This window comes from Strongylocentrotus purpuratus, unplaced genomic scaffold, assembly GCF_000002235.5.
Source record: "Strongylocentrotus purpuratus isolate Spur 01 unplaced genomic scaffold, Spur_5.0 spur5_scaffold_10, whole genome shotgun sequence".
NCBI classification, from domain to species: Eukaryota; Metazoa; Echinodermata; class Echinoidea; order Camarodonta; family Strongylocentrotidae; genus Strongylocentrotus; species Strongylocentrotus purpuratus.
Genome location: NW_022145595.1, coordinates 17,677,975 through 17,701,555, shown reverse-complemented (window position 1 = coordinate 17,701,555; position 23,581 = coordinate 17,677,975). Strand labels below are relative to the sequence as shown.

At 38.2% G+C, this 23,581-nt stretch overlaps 1 protein-coding gene across 1 annotated transcript; it reads right to left on the bottom strand.

Annotated features, from left to right (window-relative positions):
* Nucleotides 1-2,744: 2,744 nt before the first annotated feature.
* LOC105444081 lies at nt 2,745-23,581 on the bottom strand. Its single transcript, XM_030979123.1, has 13 exons — nt 23,270-23,581; nt 19,979-20,122; nt 19,092-19,254; nt 17,602-17,850; nt 15,822-16,119; nt 12,241-12,373; nt 9,716-9,854; nt 8,886-9,020; nt 8,225-8,398; nt 7,469-7,726; nt 5,073-5,330; nt 3,376-3,603; nt 2,745-2,755 (listed from the first exon to the last, which is right to left on the bottom strand). Exons 1-13 carry the CDS (start codon nt 23,579-23,581, stop codon nt 2,745-2,747), a joined length of 2,502 nt encoding a protein of 833 aa, XP_030834983.1.

Here is a 23,581-nt window from a genome sequence, read left to right as displayed (position 1 = left end):
ACAAGCTCAGTTTTAAAAATCATTTCATTTACATTAGACATAGACAAGTACAAATAATACTCAGTAAAATAGATCATAACTAATTACATATTCCATAATTGCATACAAATTGATGATACAAATAAAAAAGATTCATCATTATTATTATTTTTGTAATCATTGTTAAGTTAATATTCATATTTTAAATAGAAATTGAGGCTGATTAACTGAGTTTATGACAAGTAAATACTGAAGATTTGTTTGATTTCGAACCGTTATAAAATGCAAATTGAATTTATTCATAATACTACACTATGACGATTATCATAGAAACATGATTGAACAATACCGAAAGAGAGAGAAAATGTCAGGGAGAGAACGATTTAAAGAGAGAGGGTTAAGTTAGAAAGATGCGGAAGATGTTAGAGAGAGAGAGAGAGAAAGAGAGGGAGTGGTATGAGAAGAATGGAACAGCTGGAACTGTGAATACATGGAGAAGAGGAATGATGATGAAAGTAAGACGACAACTAGAAAGCGATTAGAAATTAAAAAGTGATTTACAAACTTTCAAAGACAGTACAATTTACCAATTAAACATGATACATTATTATATACATTGTAAACCGAATTCACAAAATATTCTACAAAGAATTCTTGCCTTATTATCCTTTTCTGGAGTAATGATTTGTACATCACAGATAATTTGAGACACTGTCTGTTAATCTTCGCTAGAAATTTGCCTGAATTTTACGGGCATGGCTAAAGTCACGACTCCAATTTCGACCAAATAGATGACTACATTTATTCAACATACTAAAAAGAGGTGTATAATACATTGTGTATGCTCTAAATCAATAGCAACAAAACGATTTCTGGAATTGAAAAAAGAGAATGAAATACAAATCATGAAAAGTAAAAAGAGCCCAATACAAAGCATCGAAAGAGTTATCTGCCCATACACGTGCGTTTGCAGAGATTAAAATAAACCAGTAGCTTCACGCGTCGATCCACTCGCCTTTTCTGAAGTTTATTGCCAAGACTAAGCACTGCAGAGAAAGAGAGGGGAAATGAGACATATAAAAAGGACCACTAATAATTGAATTGTGCCACTCTTGTATGGTGTGTATCATTAAGATATAACGCCTGCATATGCTTTCAACATTCCACATGGTACAGTTTCATTTAGGAAGAAATAATGAATATCTTTCATGACATTGCTTATCTTAACTATTCAAATTTGAAGAAAAAAGGAAAATGAATTACAAAGAAAAAAAAATTATTAGTAAAGATTTTATGTTAAGGAATAATTGATTTTGTTCAACTTTTATGTCAAGTTTAATGAGATTTCAGATTTCCGGTTAAGATGAAGATTAATGTTTAAGCTTCCTAATACTCTTTATGTCAACCTAGAAGATTAGCCAAGTAGAAATGTCCCCTGAACATGATTGCTCTTAAAGTGCCCCCGTATTCAGCAGATGACTAGTAATAGCCAGGGTGTTTGGACCAAACAGTCAAGACGAATGTGCGTGTAGTCCCATAAACCCATTTCCGTGTTAGATTTAGTGATAAGCGCATTGAGAGACTTTCCTGTCTATGTGCAATGTTAAATTCCATCTTTATTAACGTTATCATTATTATTATTTATTATTATATGTATTATCATTATTTGTATTATTGTTATCATTATCGTTATTAATTTCATCATTTTAATCATCGTTATCATTTCTAGAACTATCATAAAATAATGATCATTAATCAACCATTCACAATGCCATTTGTTGTATGACACCAGTATTCAGCTGTATATCTCAAAGGACTTACTGGCCGTTCTTAGGGTTTTCCTGAACTTCAGCCTGGTCTGTTGAAGGGTTCACCTTTCTAATACAAGACAAAAGGTAAGAGCGATAAGAAGTTTGAGGATGTAAGAAAAAGTTAATGAAGATGAAGTATACGAACAAACAGGACAATATTAAATAATTATGTGATGTGGTCGAATGAAGCTCGTCACAATTGTACAAAACTTGTTCAGGGTGACCATTTGCATCCTTTGTGGACCCAACAACCTAAACTTAACACTATACCCTATACTTTAAGGGAAATATTATTCTGATTTGATATAAAGCTTGATACACTGACGATGTGTCTACAGGGCTAAGCAAACAACAAAGATTCAACCAGTTGATCCAACCGGACACCTTTCAGGTTTCTATTTGTTGCTATAGGACGTTACGGCCTGGCTATGATTCGAGCTCTCAACCTTTGGATTGAGAGACATGACAAGTTAATGAACCACTATACCATGACACATCCACAAATGTCGGAGCACCTTTGAGACGCCCTGTACAAGGACACACAAATGTAGGTATAGCTGAAATCCCATGATAGCAAAGATTTCTTGACAGTTAACCTAAATCAATGTCAATAGCCCTGTCAATCAATTATTAACACATGCGAAAATTACACGTAATACGTGATCCCAATATGGTTTATATTGGATGTACATTATGGTATACAAATTGTCTGCAGTTGCTTTTTTGAAGGTGAGCGCTATTTTGAAGGTCATTGCTATTATGCTGACAGTGCTTTTTTTGTTTCTTTGGCGCCAACAAACAAATGTTGCATACCTGCTCGACGGTGGACGTTTCTTTGGTCTGCAGATCAAAATGACGACTAGCACGATCACACCGATCGGAATCACCGTTCCCCCATATATTCCGATGATCGCAGGCCTCGTAAGAACTGTAGAGGAAGAGGAAATTATTTACCTAATTCTTGACTAAAAAACTTGATGCATAGATACACTAAGTACAGTTAAGCAAGAAGAACTTAAGAAGTTCTAAAATTTGTATTTTATCTGTAAGACGGTATAAGGAAAAACAAACCCCATTATTTAATGTATAACTTAATTGAAGAAACTAAAAATTTAAAACTAACATACAAAAAATGTTATTCTACCTCCTCATTATTATTATGGGAACATACTATGGCAGTCTTTATATTATAAAGATATTTAAATTATTTACAACAGCTCCAACATAGAGCAGGAAGAACTATTCTAAAAAATAAAGCCTCAATTAAATATTATGTTACTTCAATGCATGAATTCCTGCTGTTGGAGACTTTGAAACCTGGCACGAAATTCCATATCAGTGTAATTATGTTTAAAGTCCTCAATAGTGTGAATTCAAATTGTTTAACTGAAAACATATTTTATACCCTAACATCTTATTAGCTACGCTACATTAATATTTCGCCAAACAAACAACTGCAAACACCCTTTTTCTATTGGGATGGGGGAGAGGGATGGGGAGGGGGAGGCTGACAGATAAAACAGCATTTGCTATTAAAAAAAAATTGCACATCTATGTCCTTTAAAAGGTAAGACTAAATTCTTACCAAGTGGCGTCCCTGTCCTAGAGGGCGTAGTCTTTGTCTGCCCGGATGCATCACCCATGCATGTCGGGATATCGCCATGACTCCAAGTACCATTTGATTGGCAGGTTAAGTTGACCACATGACTCAGTTCGAAGCTGGCATCGCACACGAATCTGGCCACGCCCCCTGCCTTGTAGGTCGCCACGATGGCTCTTCCTTTAGCAGGGGCGGGAAGACTTGGGCAACTCACTTAAGATAAGATAATAAAAACAAAATATGAACGAAGTGAATAAAGGTACAAGCTTGTCATTAGGCATATCAACAAAATTTGCATATGATCGAGATTAAAAAAAACAAACTTAAAAACTGAACAAGGGATACAGTCAAATATTTCCTCAAAACTAGGGCTCCATCAACGCTGAGTCAAACCCGAGCTGAAAACGACGCGTCTGTGCAATATAATCGAGTCCGGGTCTGTCCTGTGCATTTATCTATAAGTGATCCAAGGGCATTACCGCTTCGTGTGCAGCCAGCAATACGAGGCGTTATTCACTCGCGTAAATATATTACCTTAAACAGAATAATCTATGACATAGGTAATTATGAGCAATAGATATAAGGCGAGTTGCACATGAGGAAACAAACCGTATCAATTGGTTTGCCCAGCGAGTGAGTGTGTATTGAATGGTGGTAAATTAGTAAAGCCCGTTGCACACACTCTTACAATGCATAAGGTCTATCCGGTAACGGTAAACGTGATGGACCTCATACCAGGGGCGGATCCAGCCGGCGGCAGGGGAGGGGGCCCAATTCGTGAGAACATATTTAGCGGCGAAACAACCGACCGATAATTCACTCAGATATTTTGTGGGGTCCTCGTAATGCTGCTATGTGTAGTTGCACACTTAATTTTATTTTGCTGACGGAAGACATCGTTATTGATTGGTGCGATCTTTGACATGCTTTGTGAGAGTGAAATCATAACAAAAATATTATTTGTATAAGCTGATATTTCGCGTACATATATTTTCGGAAATGACAGGCTAAACAACATTTTCCCGAGCCGTTGCTTTCGCAAAAAAGACACAATGAATAGGCATGACGTATTCACAAACTCACTCACGCCAACACATACACACTCACAGACTCAGTACACGAAAGTATACACACACAAGGGCTACAAACGAGTGAAAGACTTTTGAAAAATAAGAACTTCCCCACTTGCTATCGCAGAAAGTAGAATCACCGGTGCAAGTGCAATCGCTGCTACACACTAATACGCGCGCGCTGTGTAGAATGCTCAGTGAGTATGGACATGCAAATGGCGTCGGCGATAGAAAGAGCGCAAGCACATAATGTTATGCTGATAATTTCGCGCTCCTGAAAGATCAGGTGGCAATATTTTCGCGCGTTGATAAATTTGAGAAAATATGCAAATCGCGGAATTCAGAAAAATAATATTGTTTACAGTAGTTTAAACCCTGCTTCGAATTACTGATAAATGGCCGTTTCTTTTCTTGGTTAAGGATGGTTAGAGCAGGTAATGACGAGAACGATATGACGCCTCATGCGCAACTGGCAATCTTGCAGTAGGTTGTGATAACCTTGCGTCAAGAAGTTGCGTCTGTACCTAGAAGCTCTGTCGTAATGCATGGAGGAATGTGATTGGTGCAATAAAATGAGGTTTTATGAGCAACTGGTACGAAATTGTAATTTACCGAACGATGCTCTGTTGTCAACTGCCTGCTGATACTGCACGAGGGACTTCACGGTATTCTGTGCAAAACTCTGCGACCCCGTTGTCTGGTAGTCGAAGATACAGAACGGGTTCGTACCGCAGACTTCTACCACAAGGCTCTGGTCTACAGAAGGGTTGGCGACAGGCTCAAAGACAGGAATGTAATGGCGGTTGGTATGAAATTCGTGGTCCTTGCCCGGTTCGTAATAGAACACTGATTTTGCGGCACCGATTTCCCCTGTGTTGAAGTAAAAGGGAATGACCAAGAATGCAGACAATTATTATTCTAAGACAAACATGCGTGTTCAAAATCGGAAGCACATACGCTATGGAGGATATCTAATTAATCATCTAATAATTTTGGAGGGGATGGTTTTGCACCCCCTAGTAATAAGGAGAAGGCCGATTTCTCTTAGATATAGAAACGTTGTATCATCCGCTCCATCTGGCTCACGTGCATAGAACAAATAAGCATTTTTGAATGAAAAAGTGAAGTTTAAAAAAAAAAGCGTTTCTTTCCAGCATTGGAGTTCCCGGGAATTAAGCAATGGTCACAAATCAGAGCGGCGACCGACCGATTTGTAGCCTGCTCGGTCGCCGCTAGAATTAAGGCATCGCCCAGCGATTTTTAAGGAAGAAAAAAACTGGGCGAAATCGGGGTACGGGCGGCGTCCTGGCAGTGATCGACGAATGACCCACCGATCCCCGAGCGGTCTTCCATCAGCCACCGGCTTATTTTTAAGAAATTGCCCGGCGGGCGGCCGGTGATCGGCGGGGCACCAAAAGCCGCTAGGTCAAAGGCTGCCGACCGATTTTGAACTCGCAGCCCAGTGACTGACTGATCTCTCACCGGCGTTCGGGAGGCAACCGCTCTGCAGCCTTTGACCTGAATCGCTCGACGGCGAACGTTCGATTAGGTCGGTGGACGGGCGGTGAACGCCCGGGCACCGAGTGTATTTTTGGCGGAGCGATGCCCTAAAAGAAGCAGTTTCCAGGCGACCTCCGCTCGATTCCCAGGCGAAATTGGTTAAAAACTCGCCGCCCGGCCGCCGAGCACGCTACATTTTGAGGTTGTGACCATAGGTTGCTTAATCTCTCAACAATTAAAATACATACAAATAATATGCACTTTCCTTGTTCCGGCAAAAGTACAGAGAAAGTGCAAATTATTTGTATGTCTTATAACATTGTAATCGCGCTGCGTGTCGTGTCTATTTACGTTGGAGAAGGGCAACATAGCGAGTTTCAATTGCACTTCGGCCGCTCTCGCTAGTCCTCACTCGCTCCGGTCAGGAGGCTTTATGGTAAGCGGCTAATGAATATACCAATTGTTTAAACTGGCTTGAATTGGTTGCATACTTTTGTCGGAACTTACTTATTCACATAATGGAACTACATGCCAGATGAAGCAAGTGGTCCGTGACCAAAGAACTGTAAATATACGTAGAAGGCTCATAGTGGTTTGAAAAATGTTGCCAGCGCTCGTATGTGACATCCGCCCTCTTCGTTAGTCATCTTGTTGTGTTAGCCGCTTTTTTTTTGTCAACGACAGGCCAGGCTGAAATTGTTTAAATTTATGAGCTGACAAGATCGAGGACTTAGCAAAATGGCGGCGTGTGTACTCAATGCGAATCTCCCAGCACATTCAACGACCGCATGTCGATCTGTGCATTGCGAATGGGGATGAGCGTTCTACGTATTTTACAGTTCTGTGCCCGTGACCCCTGCACTCAACACCATTTGTTGTGGCCAACTTCTTTTATGAGACAAATCCAAGCAAGCGTTTCAAAACGAGGTGATGAAATAATTTGTGAGCTGTTTTAACCTTTGTTTTAATGGTCATTTTTAACAGTATCATACGTTTAATAAAAACGGACACACTCGAAAAGGATTGCTAATGGACCAATAAAATTAATCTGAATCTGAATCTGAATCTGAATTAATGAAAAGTTAAAGCAAACAATATTGTGAAATATATATGTGTAGTCCCAAATGCCAATTTTGGAGTGCAGTGCATGTGAAGTTTGTATAATTATAGTGGACGCTATTACCTCTATACTTCATAAGCAACCTTTCCAAATAACTTCTAGATGATTACTTTCAAAATGTAATCACAAGACCAGAACTGAACTATATACTTAGTACCCTCACATTTGCTTGCTCTCTGTTACAATGCTATCTAGGACGGACAATGAAGACTATAAACGAATAACTTTCAGACGTCCCAGCTAAACACTTAAACTGTGTCTTAAACTGTTTAGATGCATGATCATTATTGTTAATAGCAATCCAAAATATAATGAAGAAAAGATAATTATAAACAATATTAACATATAGTGAGAGGAAAATGTTTGGAAGCAATGAATTTGATATTACATAATAGTCCAAACTGGTAGTGCAACTGCTCAGTAGTCAGATCAGGTGAGAGGATAGATCCCTGAGGAGTTAGGAAATCGTCACTGGCATTACCATTCCACGTTCCCATCAACCCTTGCGTCAGACCCAGGAAGGAGTCTGGAGCTACGAGAAAAATGCTCATTGCTCCTTCGAATGCTTTTATATTTAGCCCTACCCCTCCGTCAAAAGATACAATGATTCCATCTGAGGTAATGTTGCGACCGGTTACCGAGACCCCTAGAAAAGCGAATAGAAGCAAAATGATGGACACAAAAGAACTATGCCTGGTATTGACTAGCTTATCGTAAAATAATTGGTATTTAAAGCAAAATATTAGAGTAAAAACAGATTTAAGGATCCAGAACATTATAGTTCTGCACATTGTGAGATTGCTCAGTGGTCTGTGATTGAAAAAAATATTCCTAAAGCTTGGAGATTCTTAGTTCGAAGATACATCTTAATTTTCAGTGGTGTGATATTCCTCATTACCAAGTCTTTCAACTGTTGAACTGACATCGATCTCTTGGTCACGTATCCCCTACAGAAAATGAACTGCTTTCTCAGCATCTTCTTGGTAGGAAGAAGAGGGTACAAATTTGTAGGATTCATATCTGAATTAACATAATTCTTACCGCATGACATAAACCAAAAAAAAAGAGGTTTATTTGATAGACGTGATATGCTCTAAGCAATGTAAGCAATATAGAATAACATTGTGTTTATAACTTCTGATACCTGAATATGACCATCGAGAAGCCTGATCGAATTCAATCCTTGTGAAGTTTTGTCCATCCCCGGCTAGTCGGACATAAACATCAAGAACCCTGCGTTCATTGGTTTGAACATGAATGACATCACTATCACCAAATCGTACTGCCATGGCAACAAACACCGTTGCATCAGACGTTCCTGCAATGGAAGATACAGTAAAAAAAAATGATATGAACATTTGTTCAACTAACGGATGCAATACTTTAAACCAAATTCGGTTCAAAATAAAAGCAATAGGGTTCCTATATGTCTCATATTTAGAACCCAAAATAGTTTTTTTTTCGAGGAACTTATGTACAGGGTTCTCAAGCAAAATCTGAATGTTGTTATTTAAAGAACCTCTAAAGGTTAAAACATTAAATCCCGAAGTTTTTACATGCACTTTCCATGTATGCTTTAAAAAATAGCTTTTAAGAAGCTCTGGTCAATTTCAAGAGCCCTGAATTACCTAATTTTTGTTTTTGAAATGCTGTCAAAAAATCCGTAAAAGTCTATCAGGAATTAAAATGTTATTGTGTCTGACTAAAATCGCAGACGGAAGTAAAATTGGAATGACATCGACGTGACAAGTACATGTATTAAAACTGAAGACTAACTAAAACAATAAATGGAATATGTGTTTTACCAACGAGAGGAGCCGCTCTTGCTTGTAAGATGAAGATGTCATTCAGTGCGTTCAGCAGAGTAAATTCACCGTGGCCGTTGAAAGTGTACGTGGTCGAGTCAAGAGTTGAAATATGTGGATCGCCACTACCCAATGCTGTGTTGTGACAAAGGGAGGGGGAGGGAGGAATAAATAGAGGGGATGGGAGAAAGAGAGAGGAGAAAAGGAGAAAATGTAGTTATTGAAGGGGGAAGAGGTTTTGTGAGGTTGTCAGGGATGATTTTTTGAGCAAGAATCTATTGAAATTCACTAAACATAATATTACTTTCATGCTCTTAAGCATGGTGTATGGTGTATGGTGCATGGTGTGTGCGTGTCTGTGTTTGTGGTGGTGGTGGGGAGGGGTGGGGTGTGGGAGGGGGGTTCTTATCATACAATACTAAACCATTTATTATAATCTTTTTTATTTTCATTTTAAAATGTTAATCATTCAACCAAAGCAGATCTGTCACTGAAAGTTGAGTGGCACAGTTCATCATTACTTCTTCTTCAAGAACAAAATGTGAACTCGACGCTGCCCTAACTTCCTTATTAACTATTTACCCTTTATGACACAGGTAATTAATGCTTTAAGGTTTACGTGTTAAGGTTTACGTTTAAGTTGTTTGTAATGGAATAAACATGAGCCCTTTTTGCAGATGTTTACCGCGTCTTATGTGAACAAACTTTTATGGTAACACACAAATATATTTCCAAAAATGCTCCAATGAGTATGTCTAACTGTTGAATGGTTGAAGAAATCTCATCGTGGTTATGCGGAGATCGATAAAACTGATGCACAACAAAAATACCTAGAGCAGGCGGAACGTAGTTGTTGCAAGTTTGAGAAGGCCGTCGGCGAGCAAAATTTGTGCACTCATCTGGTCCACCGTAAGTACAGCAGTAGGTCCAGGGCAAGATGTCGACGAAGTAGTGCGACATATATGGTACCTGAATAGATGGAGTCATGTAATAACATTTATAACGTTCAAACAATAACGAACGAGTTTAGCGGGTAATAAAAACAACAAAATGGTAATAACATGAACGTGTTTATTATTAAAGCTGATACCCAGCTTTCATGTTACATATATAATAAACAACTATAAACCATAGTCGATATAGAAAGATTAACTTACAATCACTCATTCAGATGTATTGATTTGTCGATTAGGTAGAAATGATCAACGAAGTTGATCGCTGTCTGATATTTGGTCGATTTCCTTGTCGACCTATAGTTTTGCTCGAATGTCTGAAAGACGATTTCTAACAATAAAATGATGAACCATTTTCTCATTTTCTTTCGCATCATACCTATGCAACAGCTTTGGCAACTCTCGTGGAGTTTTCAAAGTTGTTGTATTGGTTTATATTTCTTAACAATTATTCAAACTTATACATGTATCTCAAAGCATTTGCTTTGATCCAGCTGAGGCATGCGGATTCTAATCGCTCGAAACGCACCTGCCCCCAACACTGGAATTTATTTAAAGAAGGTTGAAAATTCGTTAATCTGTCGGTGAATTGAATCTGTCGTCGTCGAAGCCACTGACCCGTCTCCGTGGTATAGTGGTCAAGGCATCGACTTTCTAAGCAAGTGAATTGTGCAAGAATTACCAAAAGGGAGGACAGCTGCATCGGGAACTTTGATTTAAGCTACGCGACCACTCTCGCAATGTATTATTTCCACGGGAAATATAGGTAATTTTTAACATTTATATATTATTTATACTTATGTATGATATATGTTAAGTATGTAATGTTTATGGAGCTGTTAGATGCTATTTTAGTAAAGATGTTCATCGTAAGCTCCGGGGAGAACAAATCATTATCGGCTGGGCTGCTTGCAGACGGATGGACTCAATGTCATTTTTCATTAATTTCCCCGTTCTAAACGTTTGTCTTATATCTTCACTTTTTCTCTCTTTCCCTCTTCTCTCTATTCTTCTTTTTTTCTTTCTCTCTCCCTCTGTATGTTTTCTTCCCACTTCACTGACCTGTTAATTCAGGTCCTCTGTTTTGTGCTTTCCTTTTCTGCCTCCACTTGCTTTCTTTATGACGTATTATTACGTCTTACCTTTTCCCTGCGCACTTTCTTCTTTATTTTCTGCCTTTTTAAAATTATCTCTTTATGACGTAATTACTCGTGCTTTCTCTTTACGCATCGGCACATTTTATGGATGCACATGTTTTGACGAATAACGTTTCTTACCCCTAATCCCATTGGGTTATTTTGATCACTTGAGTCCATTGGGGGGGGGGGGGGGGGGGGGGGGCCTTTTTGGCTCCCCCTCGGATCTCGGCAAATAATGTACCAATTGACTTGAAAATTGGCACAGTCGTAAAACAAGTAGGGTAGAATAAAAATGTTTTAAAAAAAAAAAAGACTTTTATTTTTTTATTTATAATTTATTCAAATTTTGAATATGCAAATTTTTGACGAATTTTGGTAAAAAATTGGGATTATCTTTTGAAATCAGGAGAAATGACAGGATTTATTCAGGTTTTCTGTAAAAATACTTTCAAATAATGTTGTTCATTCATATCCATGTTTTTTGGTAATATATATATCAGTAATTTGCATAAATTATGCAAAATATAGCTCGAGAATCAGGATATTTCTTTATTTCTTTTGTATTTCATTGTTTTTATTCTCATGTATTTTATTGTTTTGATTTGTTTTTGTTTTTGTTTATTTTAGAAGAATTTGTCTCTGAAGTGTTTGAAATAAACAAAAAACAAAAAAATAATCAAAATTATAATTCAATGTAACAATTATAACAGATCTGGGTTTACATGGCATTGGATGTATGAATCACATAGAAACGTGTACAAAATCTGCAGTTTTTTGTGACGGTCAAGCGATTATCGACCTCTAAAATCAGTTCTACATGTCCGACCGGGGTGTATTATATATCAAAATATGCAGGAAACTTGAGAGAAAAAAGTCATGAAGTTTCAACGTGAAATTGTAATCGGTCTAGATGCATGGCGAAAAAAACGACAGAGGGGGGGGGGGGGGCCTAAAAGCCCCCCCCCCCCATGGGATTAGGGTTAAAGTAAAACGAAAAAATCATTACTGGAGGGCGGGAATTTATAAAACAATTTATTCTTGCACGGAGGATCAATATTTGTTAGATTTTTGCTTGTTATCTCAAACTCCGAGCAGAAATAATACTGCCTATGTTTGTGTGTGTGTGTGCGTGTGCGTGTGCGTCGGTGGGTGTGTGTGGTTGAATTGTTCTCTACGTCGCTTTGTATAACTCTCTCCCTTTCTTCCTCTTCCTGTTTGACATAGAGTCACACCAAATGCATATTCATACAAAAATGATCATACCTTCTTAGGTGCCCCATATGGGGTGACGCCACCATGGTGGTAACGATGGTTGAAGCCCCCTCCCAGACTATCAACGATATTAATGATCATTCCATCATCACCATAGCAACACTCCTGTCCCCCTCCTAGTGAGCTGAAAAACAAACAAAGCAGACGTTGACATTTACTTTCCCCCATGCAGGATATCCATCTTAAAATCTGTACATACCTTGTTCATTTCTAACATTTTGATATTAGGACATGTCATACTTATAAAATATTGGATGGCTTGGAGAGTGATACAAGAATATATTGCTCGAACTTTGACAATAGGGACTTTTAGATTTACACGACGAGAACGTGGACCCCAACGTGTGACATCATTTTAGTGTAACGTGACGTCCTTGTAAGGCACTACCGGGCACAGCCCAGTGCATTAACTCAATGTCACACGCGGCAGTCCACGCTCTCGTCGTGTAAATCTAAAAGTCCCTAATATTGAACGAGTCTGAGACGAGTCCAATATGGTCATAGCGAGAGCAATATATTCTCGTATCACACGAAAACAAAGCCATAACATATTATTAGTATTATATATATCAAGCTGACTAGCGAAAAAAACTAAACCTGACTTACCTGGGTAAATATGGATTTTGTTTGTGTGTGTGTTATCGGTATTGTTAGTTGAAGTTCCCGGATGACTGAGCAATACGAGAACAATATTGGTCAGTAACCCGGGTAGTGCGCTAAAGAATTGAATACACTGATTTATTGTACAACTTGAAACCCTTATATAGATAATAAGTATATGATAATAGATGAATATATTGTTCGAGCTATGACAATGTTGAACGAGTCGGAGACGAGTCCAATATTGTCATAGCGAGAGCAATATATTCTTGTTTCAGACGAAACAACGCCATATAATATTATTATTATCATCTTTATCAGGCTGACTAGCGAAAATGTTTTTTCGGGCTTACCTCGGTAAATATGACTTTTGTGTGTTAGATATCGGTAGTTGAAATTCTCGGATGACTGAGCAATACAAAAACAATATTGGTCAGTCATCCGGGTACTGCGCCAGAAAAATGGAATACACCGATTCACTGTACCACTTGAAAGCCTTAAATAGATAATACTTTATTTTATTGTATGAAAAGATTAATATACTAAGAAATGAAAATGGTACAAAAACTATTAATGTCATATATAACAAGTGAAATCAGTTTATTATTAGCATGTGGGTTTCCTAAAAAATACGTCTGGCTGGAATGCTCCCAAATGAAGTGGAGTGTGTGCACATTGACATGCAGGACTGTAATTGAATCCAGGGGGGTGTTTCACAAAGAATTTAAGTTGAACTTATCTCTAAGTTAGACTTAACAATTATGGAAAGCCATTAGCATCCTTGGAAATATTTAGTAAAAGTTAGTTTAAAAGGCATAAAATGTAGATTTCAATCATTCATATTTTCTATTACCATGGGAGATTTCATGTTCTTGATATGGAATTTATGAAAAATCTAAAATACATGGATTTTTGCTTTTTAATATATTTCATTATGAGGCTACAAAATGGCTCTCCATAATATTTAAGTCCAACTTAGAGTTAAGTTCTACTTAGAATCTTTGTGAAACACCCCCCAGGTACTTTAAGCGCTTCGGTCGGTCAAGTTGTAATTGGTGAAGTGCTTTATAAGAGTTGTAAGTGGATTCGTAATGGTTATTATTAATCATGCCAATAGAGTATGGAAAAGCTAGCTCTTCCACATTAATAATTAAATATATACCTCGGTGTGTTTGTTTGTACGCAGTGTATCGCCCCAGGTTTATGGATGCAGTTGCTAGGCGACGAGATGCCAATATCACACAGCGGATGCGGACTAAATCTCCCTATGTCGATTTGGGCCTGGTCAAGTGTACATGGGCAAGGGTGCGTGACGGACAGAAAGGAAAAAATAGACCAAAATTCTCTTTCAGTCCAATCGTTGCACCAATTTATTACGTCATCGCCGTTGTGCCACTGTAGAACATGGACCTTGCTCCAGAGGGCAGCCCGGTTAGAACTAGAAGAACCCGAGAAAATAACGATTAGGGAACCAAGGAAATATTGTACAAATAGTGCACAGCAGCGAGGGCATTAGTAAAAATTACTCACACAAGGTACCTTTGGAACAGTCTAGCACGCCCGATGCGATAGCCGAAGCTGTTTGAACTGTTTCGAAGGTACCGAGTGTGGGTAATTATACTAATGCCCGAACAAAATGATGTGTATTATTTGTTTTTAAGATGATGTTTTATTTCTTTGATAAAATGCTGTCTCCCTCCCTATGATATAGACGTAATTCAATTGGTAGCGTTTTTTAAACGTCAAACAAGGCACCATCAGAAGGTGATGCAAACAATGTTAAAATGCACTAATTATGCATTCCAATTAAAATATCTCATCATTGGTTAAAATTATGTTGTTATTGGAAATTGCAATATTTATCCAAGCATGTTTTTTTTCCATTTTCTTATATTTCAAGCTTTGTCTTGTCTTACTTTTTCATTTCCCTGTCTTTTTCCATTTCGTTGTTGGTTTGTGTGTTCGTAATGTTATTCCTACTTTATATATTACTGTTCATATAACCGTATTTTATTTATCCAATATCAATTGTTTAAAGGTAATACAAACTTTTGGTATGGGGTCATTGAATTGGTTGAAATGAGCATATTGAAAACATATGCGATCCTACAATATTTAGTGATCGTTGTCGCGGTTGGAATCCAGTCTAAAAAGATGACATTGTAAATAATTAAAGGTAATACAAAGTTTGGGGAAATTCTGAAAAAAATGGGTGGATAGTGATTCGTTACACTTATGATATAATTGGATGCCCCTGTTGATTTATTATAAAACACTGGAAAATTTAGCCCCTAAAACTCTTCTGCTTTCGAGATAAATTCAATATAAAAATTTACCGGTGCTCCCGGGAGATTTTGACAAATTTAAAGTAGCGCCTACGGCCGTACAATTTACTGGAAGCACCGGTAAAGTTTGATATTCATTTTTTTTCAAAAGCAGAAGTGTTTTAGGGGCTAAATTTTCTAGTGCTCATAATACATCAACAGGGGCATCCAATTATATCATAAGTGTAACGAATCACTATCCACCCATTTTTTTTTAGAATTTCCCCAAAATTTGTATTACCTTTAATTATTTACAATGTCATCTTTTTAGACTGGATTCCAACCGCGACAACGATCACTGAATATTGTAGAATCGCATATGATTTCAATATGCTCATCCAAATATATTGAAATTGTAAAGAATCACTATCCAGGCAAAATTTCTCAACAATTTGTATTACCTTTAATGTAATTTTCAATACTTTGATATTCAATTTTTGTTTCAGCCGTCGGTTGCTACTTAGAATGTATGTTTTTAATCAATGAATCAGTTCAAAAATAATTTTAAAGTCAAAATAATCGTCTAAAGATAGATAAATAGTGCCGACGTTGAATATAATCAATGCCCGTTATATGAATTATCAAGAATGATAGATAAACTCAAACTGGATTTTAAGGAAAAGATATCAAATTGGATTTAATTCTTACTTCTCCCCTTGACCATTAGATTCAATGACGCCAATAACACCGACGTCGAAGTGTATTTCAGGGTCTAGTAACCCTGAAACGCTGTGGTAACCGACATGATAGTCAACTCCCTGTGCGACTATGACCAACGGTCCACTAAACTCCACGTAATCGTCCTCTCGGTAGCCGTAGACAACGACGTCAACTTCGTCCACGCTTTCGAGGGCATCTGTGTTCCACGTGATCTCGAAGTCGGATTCTTTTTGGTTGCTTTCCGTTACTGAGGAAAATACACCGTCAGGAACGTCCTCGACACTGACTGTAGGGGGAAAAGGTCAGTGTATAGATATTCTAGGCATCGTTTCACGATATATTCGTAAATACAAGTTCGTCGGCAATTCTTTGAAACGTCTATATTTGCAATCAACCCTCGTTTCAATGGGATGTTGACGAACTTGTACATACGGCAATGTTGTGAATGATATCAAGGTACGAAAATATGATAACGCGGCAATCTATTTAATATTTCAGACTTATGCTCAAGTAACTCTCTAGTCTCAACCTCCTATCAAAGCACTTTAAAGCACTGAAGTTATATGTTTATGTTTTAGCCCTTGAATATGAATATTTAGGCATTATTCGAGAAAGATGATGTCAACCGTATCCGAACACCTACCCCCTGTGACAACTTTCTCCTAGGACAACTTATCCTAGGGCAACAACCCTCTAGGACGACTACCGCACCGGGACAACTACCCCAGTCTGGGGTAGATGTCCGGGAATAGTTGCCCGGAGGGTAGTTGTCCTAGGGCGTAATTGTCCTGGAGTATTTGTCCTAGGGGTAGTTGTCTATTAAGGGGTAGTTGTCCCGGGGGTAGTCGCCCTAGGGGGTTGTCGTCCCTGGGTAGATGTCCGGGAGTATTTGTCCTAGGGGTGGTTGTCTGAGGGTAGTTGTCCAGGGGTATTTGTCCCGGGGGCAGTCATCCTAGGGGGTTGTTTACTGGGGTTGGTTATCATGGGGTGTATGTCCAGGGGTAGGTGTCCTAGAACCGATGCCAACAAATGAAGAAGCAAGCAAAATTAATAGCCATGAACAGTTGTTTATTGGTTGGAATAAGATTTAGAACATCATGAACGTATCATTTATTTCTTCATGAACTATCATTTTTAAGAATTTCGGCATGATTTCTTGTAATGCATAGCTATAGCATAAGCCAACGATTCTGACCTGATGAGTGATGACAGCTTAAAGGTATTACAAAGTTTTGGTATGGGGTCATGAATTTGGTTCAAATTAACATATTAGAAGCATATGCGTTCCTACAGTATACATTGATCGTTGTCGCGGTTGAATTCGAGTTTAAAGTTATGAAATTATAAATAATAAACTCTTTATGTTGTATAGCTCCCACTCAAGGTCAAGATATTAATTTAGCTATGAAACAATGTTTCTTGACTGAAATCGACCGATTAGCTATTCCCGTTAGAAAATTATATATCCCAACTACATATTCTGAGATTTTCATGGTCGCAGCTACGATTGTACGGCCATTGGCGCTATTTGAAATTTATCAAAAATTACCGGGAGCACCGGTACATTTTTATATTCATTTTTTCTCGAAAACAGAAGTGTTTCAGGGGCTAATTTTTTTATACAATACATCCACAGGGGCATCCAAATATATCAAAATTGTAAAGAATCACTATCCACCCAATTTTCAAATTTTCCCAAAACTTTGTATTACCTTTAATGTGAACTTGTTATAGCTTTATACAAAATATGCTATTCATATGAACTTACTAATTGTGAACAATCCTGTGAAATCAAACGTGAGTCCGTCGTCTAGAGATACGCGCAGGGTAATCTGTCCAACTTTGTAGAAAGTCGGCGAAACGCAAAGGGCGACCTCGTCTTCCAAAAGTCTTCCAGAAGTCTCGAATCCGTCGAAATCACAGATAATCAGGTTGGTTGAATTAAAGCACGGTCCGTTGATGAGAACCTGAGTTCCACCAAACATTGAACCAACCAATGGGAACAAGGAAATGTCACCTGTCAGGAGGAAAACCAACCTCTGGTTAACGAAATGGTATGAACGAGGGCGTGGCACACTAAAATTATGCTGCTCAGTGTACTTAAAGGGACTTGGTAATATTGTTCAGATGAGAGAAAATGGTTCTTAGGTAGTGACTTCAGTGCTAGATGTACATTTAAAGATAATCTGGAAGTTTAAGTGAAAACAGACCATTATTAATGATACAAATTGGGGAAAACTGATCTGATCGATTTCAGAATTCTCCCTTCTACATTATTTTAATTCATTTAAATGTTAAGGTGAATGTGCATCGTCAAAAAGCAGTGAATTCGCCCTATATACAATTCGAAACATTTAAGTGTTGGAAGATTTTAAAAAGCCTGTTTTTTTCTTCATGGAAAACAGTTTAAAAAAGTCAAAGTTGGGAGGCTTTTTAGGCTTTTCTTGCATATTAGAGGTAAGTACGGTAGAAGGAATATAAAAAAGTAACATTTCATACAATAATAGCGCAGTTTTTTCATCAACCGTCAACAATGTTACCGAGTCACTTTAAGTTCATACGGGTAGAGAGTGAGAGAGAAAGAGAGAGAGAGAAGAGAGGGGGACACACACGTAGCACCCACATACGAACCATACACACTCTCTTGCCTACGACCCCCCTACACAATACCTTGTCATTCGATCAGGTTTTTTAATTATAAATCAAGAGATGACTACATATGATTTTTTTAGATATCTTCTAATTGACCGAAGCAAAGTAGTTCATTTTCACCAATTTTATTATTATCACAATGAATATATCAAAGGGAATATAACGTGCTGATATAAAAAGAAACAAAGGAACGATATCTAGCTTTATTGATGTTTGGTGTGAAGCGATCCGATAGCAAAAACACAAATGAGTACATGGAATGGCTGGATCTGGGATAAACTGAGGTGGAAGTGGTAAAGAGGAATCGATTGAGATGAATCGATCGTGAGTTGAGGAAAGAGAACGATGAACGTGTGAAAAGAGCGTGGGATATGGAAGAGGATGGCACAAGGGGCAAAGGAAGACCGAAGATTTCTTGGAAAGAAATGGTGAAGAAAGAAAGCAGTAAGGTTGGTTCAAATGGGGGAGTGTGCTCGAGACAAGAAGAAGAGGAGAGAAGGAGTGTCATCATGACCCGAAAGTAAATAACCCCTTGTAAAAGGACAGTTATGATGATGATGATAATTTCGTCAGAAATCGCAGGAATGTTAATGATTGTTTACACACCGGAGGTTGTACATTCTAGTCCTTCGATTTTGGAGTTGTCTGTCCTGAACACCCATCTTCCAGGTACACCGATATTCGATGTCGTTTCGATATCGGCGACGGCTGCTGTTTGAGATCCAGGGACACTGTAAAAGGTCACTCCGTCACCAGCGTTGAATCCAACCTAAGAGGCAAAAATGTGACATTTGAAGCAATACTTCCGAACTAATGTAACTTGTCTCATTCCATGTCATATTGCCCTTTTCAGTGTTTGTTCCCCCTAACAAAACTAAGAGAAAGAGAGAAAGTCGTCAGAGTGGTTTTTTCTATCTATTAGTTGGCGAGAAACAAATTTGACAAATTTGACTGACTCTAAGGTACTGCGAAACTGCTTTTCTTTGTATGGTTGGAAACAGACCAAACGGATTTAGAATTCGATTTTACGTTATCGATCAAAATCTACACTAGCTTTGATTTTTGATTATGTTCTCTTTTTAAGGTAACGATTATAAAGTGTTTGTTTAATCCCTGTTATCGATACATCCAGCATAGCATATGAACGGGTCTTATTTTCCAGCAGTGCATCATTACTTGCACCGAAGCATCACCCTTTAATCTTTGTGACTGCACAGTTCACGTCAGCCTTTTGCATTCCCGACTAAACTAAAAACAAAATCATGGAAAGGAAATTTAGACCATAATACCAGAGTCACAACCGACACCAAACTGACCAAATTACATTACACCAAATGATGCCTAGGAGTCAATTTAGGGGTATGACTGATGTATTATTTCATAGAAATGGGGGGGGGGGGATACTGTAATACATGAGCTCGTTATCATAAACACAATCGTGTTCCTCGTTTATAAGAAGAAGGAGGTATAAACCAAACGTCATAATGATTTACCTGAGCTGGGATACCACCAACACCTTTATCACGATTACCACCACTGGCAGCTCCTGTTGTCCAGTTGATATCACCGTAATTAAAGATGGCGAAGGAGTGTCCGCCATCTGTCACCATCACAGCTTGAAAGGAATTCCTCTGAAGTAGATATCAACATTATCAAAATCTATATCTTGATATAATATTATACAAATAATGAATGGTTATGAGTTCAATACTTCTACTTCTACTTTTATGGTGATACTCACCAACGCCTGTTCAGCATCTAGATGAGGGTAAATCATAGAGTTGTTATATACAGCTCTATGCGGTACACTAGTTCCTGAAAAGGGAACTAAATTGTTTCAATAGCCACCTTGAACTGCTCCAAAGAAGGCAGTTCAACGATGATTTGAGGTAGCTCGTCCCAGACCTTATGTGTCCTGGGGAAATAACTAAATTTGAAAGTGTCCATCGAAGAGCCTATTCTCATATATTGTTGTTGTTGACTCCTCCTTGTAGTTCGCTGCCTCTGTAATCCGGTATTGGTATTGCAATTTCGTTTAATTGCTATCTTCTAGAACATTGACAAACATGCCCGTTTTTTTCTTTCTTCAAGTTTTGGGAGATTAAGTTGTTCTCGCATGGATGTTAAACTTGCATCACGCTGGTAGTTTCCACAAATGAAACGAAGTGCACGTGTTAGGACCTACTCTAGTTGGTCTATCTGATTCCGCTTGTTGGGGTCCCATACTACCGAAGCATACTCTAGCTGGGACCGTACGAGAGAGTATGCCAGTTTTTTTCACTTCTCTTGGACATTGTCTTCCAAGATTCCTCCGAATGAATCAAAGGGTACTCGAGGCCTTGTTTGTGACCGCATCTACGTGCGATTTCCAACTTAGACGCTCATGTAGCTCGATTCCAAGATATGCTTTGCTGGCCACACCTAGAAGATCATCTCCCCTCATAGTATACGTGTGCATTATGGGATGCCTCTTTCTGTGAATTCGCATTGAGTAGCATTTTTTTGGCGTTGAATTGCATTTGCCAACGATCAGCCCACTCCAAGAGTCTGTCATATCTGATTGAAGTTTTATCGTGTCATCTATAGATGTTATTCTCCGCATCAAAAGGCAATCGTCCGCAAATAATTGATGATAGAATCGACCTCGGCACCAATATCATTTATTAATAAGAGGAACATAAGAGGACCTAGAAAAGTGTCCTGAGGCACTCCTGATGTGACATGAACCGACGTTGAAGCCTCTCCATCAACAACCAGTCGTTGCGTCATGGTAGTTAACCAAGTTGATATCCAGCTTAGGGTCACATCACGAATTCTGTAGTATTTCAGCTAACTTAAAAGCCGTTGATGAGCAACCTTGTCGAAGGCCTTGGAGAAGTCCAAAATCATTACGTCTGTTTGATGGTTGTTATCTGGATAGTTTTTCCACCGTAGTGATGAGTTGGGATTCGGTAGAATGCTTTCTGCGGAAACCATGTTGATACTTTACAAGTATATCATTTTCATCCAGATGTTCCATAATGGAACGAGAGTGCGAATATTTTCATGAGTTGAATAGAATTAACGCTAATCTTTCAACGAATATATTCGCACTATTACACGAATGAAAAACATTCATTATTTTTTTTAAACAACATCGAAAAAGATCTAACAGAACGTTAATCAACAAATTATGCTTTACTCCTTATATCAAAATTAAATTAAAGTTGGAGTCAAGCCTTCTCGATTACATTCAGATTGCCTTCGCGTCAGATACACGCAGGGATACGCGCACGGCAGAGAGGTACGCAGTCTGCATATAACCAAAAATGCACGCCCGTGCAATATAACATCTATTGAATATCATGTGACCAACAATCCTCCAATCAACCTAATTGGTCAATTATTGATCACATGACATTCGCCATAAGTACTGCCGAACGGCATCATTCTCCAGTCGTGTAATTTCGTTTGATCCTTTCGCAACATTGCACGCTGACGTCACTAACGATGTACACAATATATGGTGAGGTAAGTGACGTCGCCGTGCAATGGTACCAAATAATCAATCGACATTGCACTCCGCATCAAAATAAACATATATCTTTGTACGCGCGGCGCATGGTATGCGCATGGTTTGCTGCCTGCTTAATAGTGCGCGCTCACTATCGGCAATTTCATGAATTAAAAAAAAATCGTTGAGATTTAGGCCCCCAATACTTTTTTATTTTTATTTATTTTATTCATTCATAGCAACCAAGGGTTGGATTGATAATAATACATACATTTTCAACATAATTATGAACATTATTAAATTCAGTACAGTGAAATTGATAAATTATGAATAGAAATACATGAAGATCATTAATACAAAAAACATTACAAATCATTCAGGTATATCATATTAGAAATAAATCATTACAAGAAAAAGGGGAAACAACATAAACTTGAATAGACAAGAACAGGGAGCAAGAGAGGAGAAAGAAAGTGAAGAAGTGAAAAAACTGCAATGATCAATCAAGTAAACTATACATCCAAATATAAAAATATATAAGTCAACGTATGGGTATAAACTGAAGAAAAAAAATTTGCATGTACTGAATAATTATTCCAAATTGATCCTCTGAAGCAAGGTTTTTAAGCCTATTAACATAAAAGGTGTTGTATAAAACAAATAGTGAATTGCCTTTATTCGTGCAATGGAACAAGATTTTGCATTCGGTGAAAGATGAGATGCTGTATTCAACTCGGCTGCGCCTCGTTGAATATAGCGTCTCTTATCTTTCACCTCGTGCAAAATCTTGTACCATTGCACTCATGGCCATTCACTATTTGTATAATATTTGATGACACAAAACGGATAACACGGCAGGATGGTGAATTAAATGACTCTCAACTTTTAGTAATTTCAGTGATAGATAAAGACGTACCAATTAAAGTGAAAAAGGGCGAAAACATGGATTGTTTAACGGACTAAAATGCATAATCAGTCAAGTAGTGTTTACAAATTGTCGCATGTTTGTTCAGTTTTATTTCTAAGAGGTTTGCACTTGGGTCTGATATCTGCTGTTATCCTTTTATCATGTATGCAAATTCGCTGACGGGTCTTTCAAAAAGGCCAATGTCCTTAAGTTAATGCAAGATTCTATAAGAAATGCCGACTATGTTTTATTCTCGTAGAATTTCGTCGGTTCTTTTGTTATCACATCGCCATAACACGAGAAAGAACCCGAAATCCATAATACAGTGGCGACAGATGATAAATAGGTTCAGCGGCGAACTATCGATCAAGCCAGTTTACTTACGATGGAGGTATCAAAAGCACCAAAGAAAGCTACGCTGTCCCAGGTCGCGATGTACATCCATGACGACACAAAGTCTCTCATGTCAACAAATGATGCTCTTATCACTTCATCAGCTTCGAGGAATATGCCGTCGTTTTGGGTGAATCGTAAGACTTGTCGATAGGATAAAGTTCCGCCATTACGCGTGTCAACATCAGCCCAGAATGGAGTCAAAAGTCGTCGGCCGTCAGCGAGTGGAAACGGATAAGGGGTATATTGAGAAACTCTTTCCAAGAACGAGATGACACCGTTATTGTTGACCTGCATCAACAT

Excerpts from the sequence above, each read along its gene's own strand:
- LOC105444081 (XM_030979123.1), bottom strand. The coding sequence starts at position 23,581 with ATGTTGATGCAGGTCAACAATAACGGTGTCATCTCGTTCTTGGAAAGA. Across the intron at positions 9,855-12,240 it reads CATATGGGGCACCTAAGAAG|GTACCATATATGTCGCACTA; the intron begins GTATGATCATTT and ends CCATCTATTCAG. Across the intron at positions 7,727-8,224 it reads TTCTCGATGGTCATATTCAG|GGGTCTCGGTAACCGGTCGC; the intron begins GTATCAGAAGTT and ends TCGCTTTTCTAG.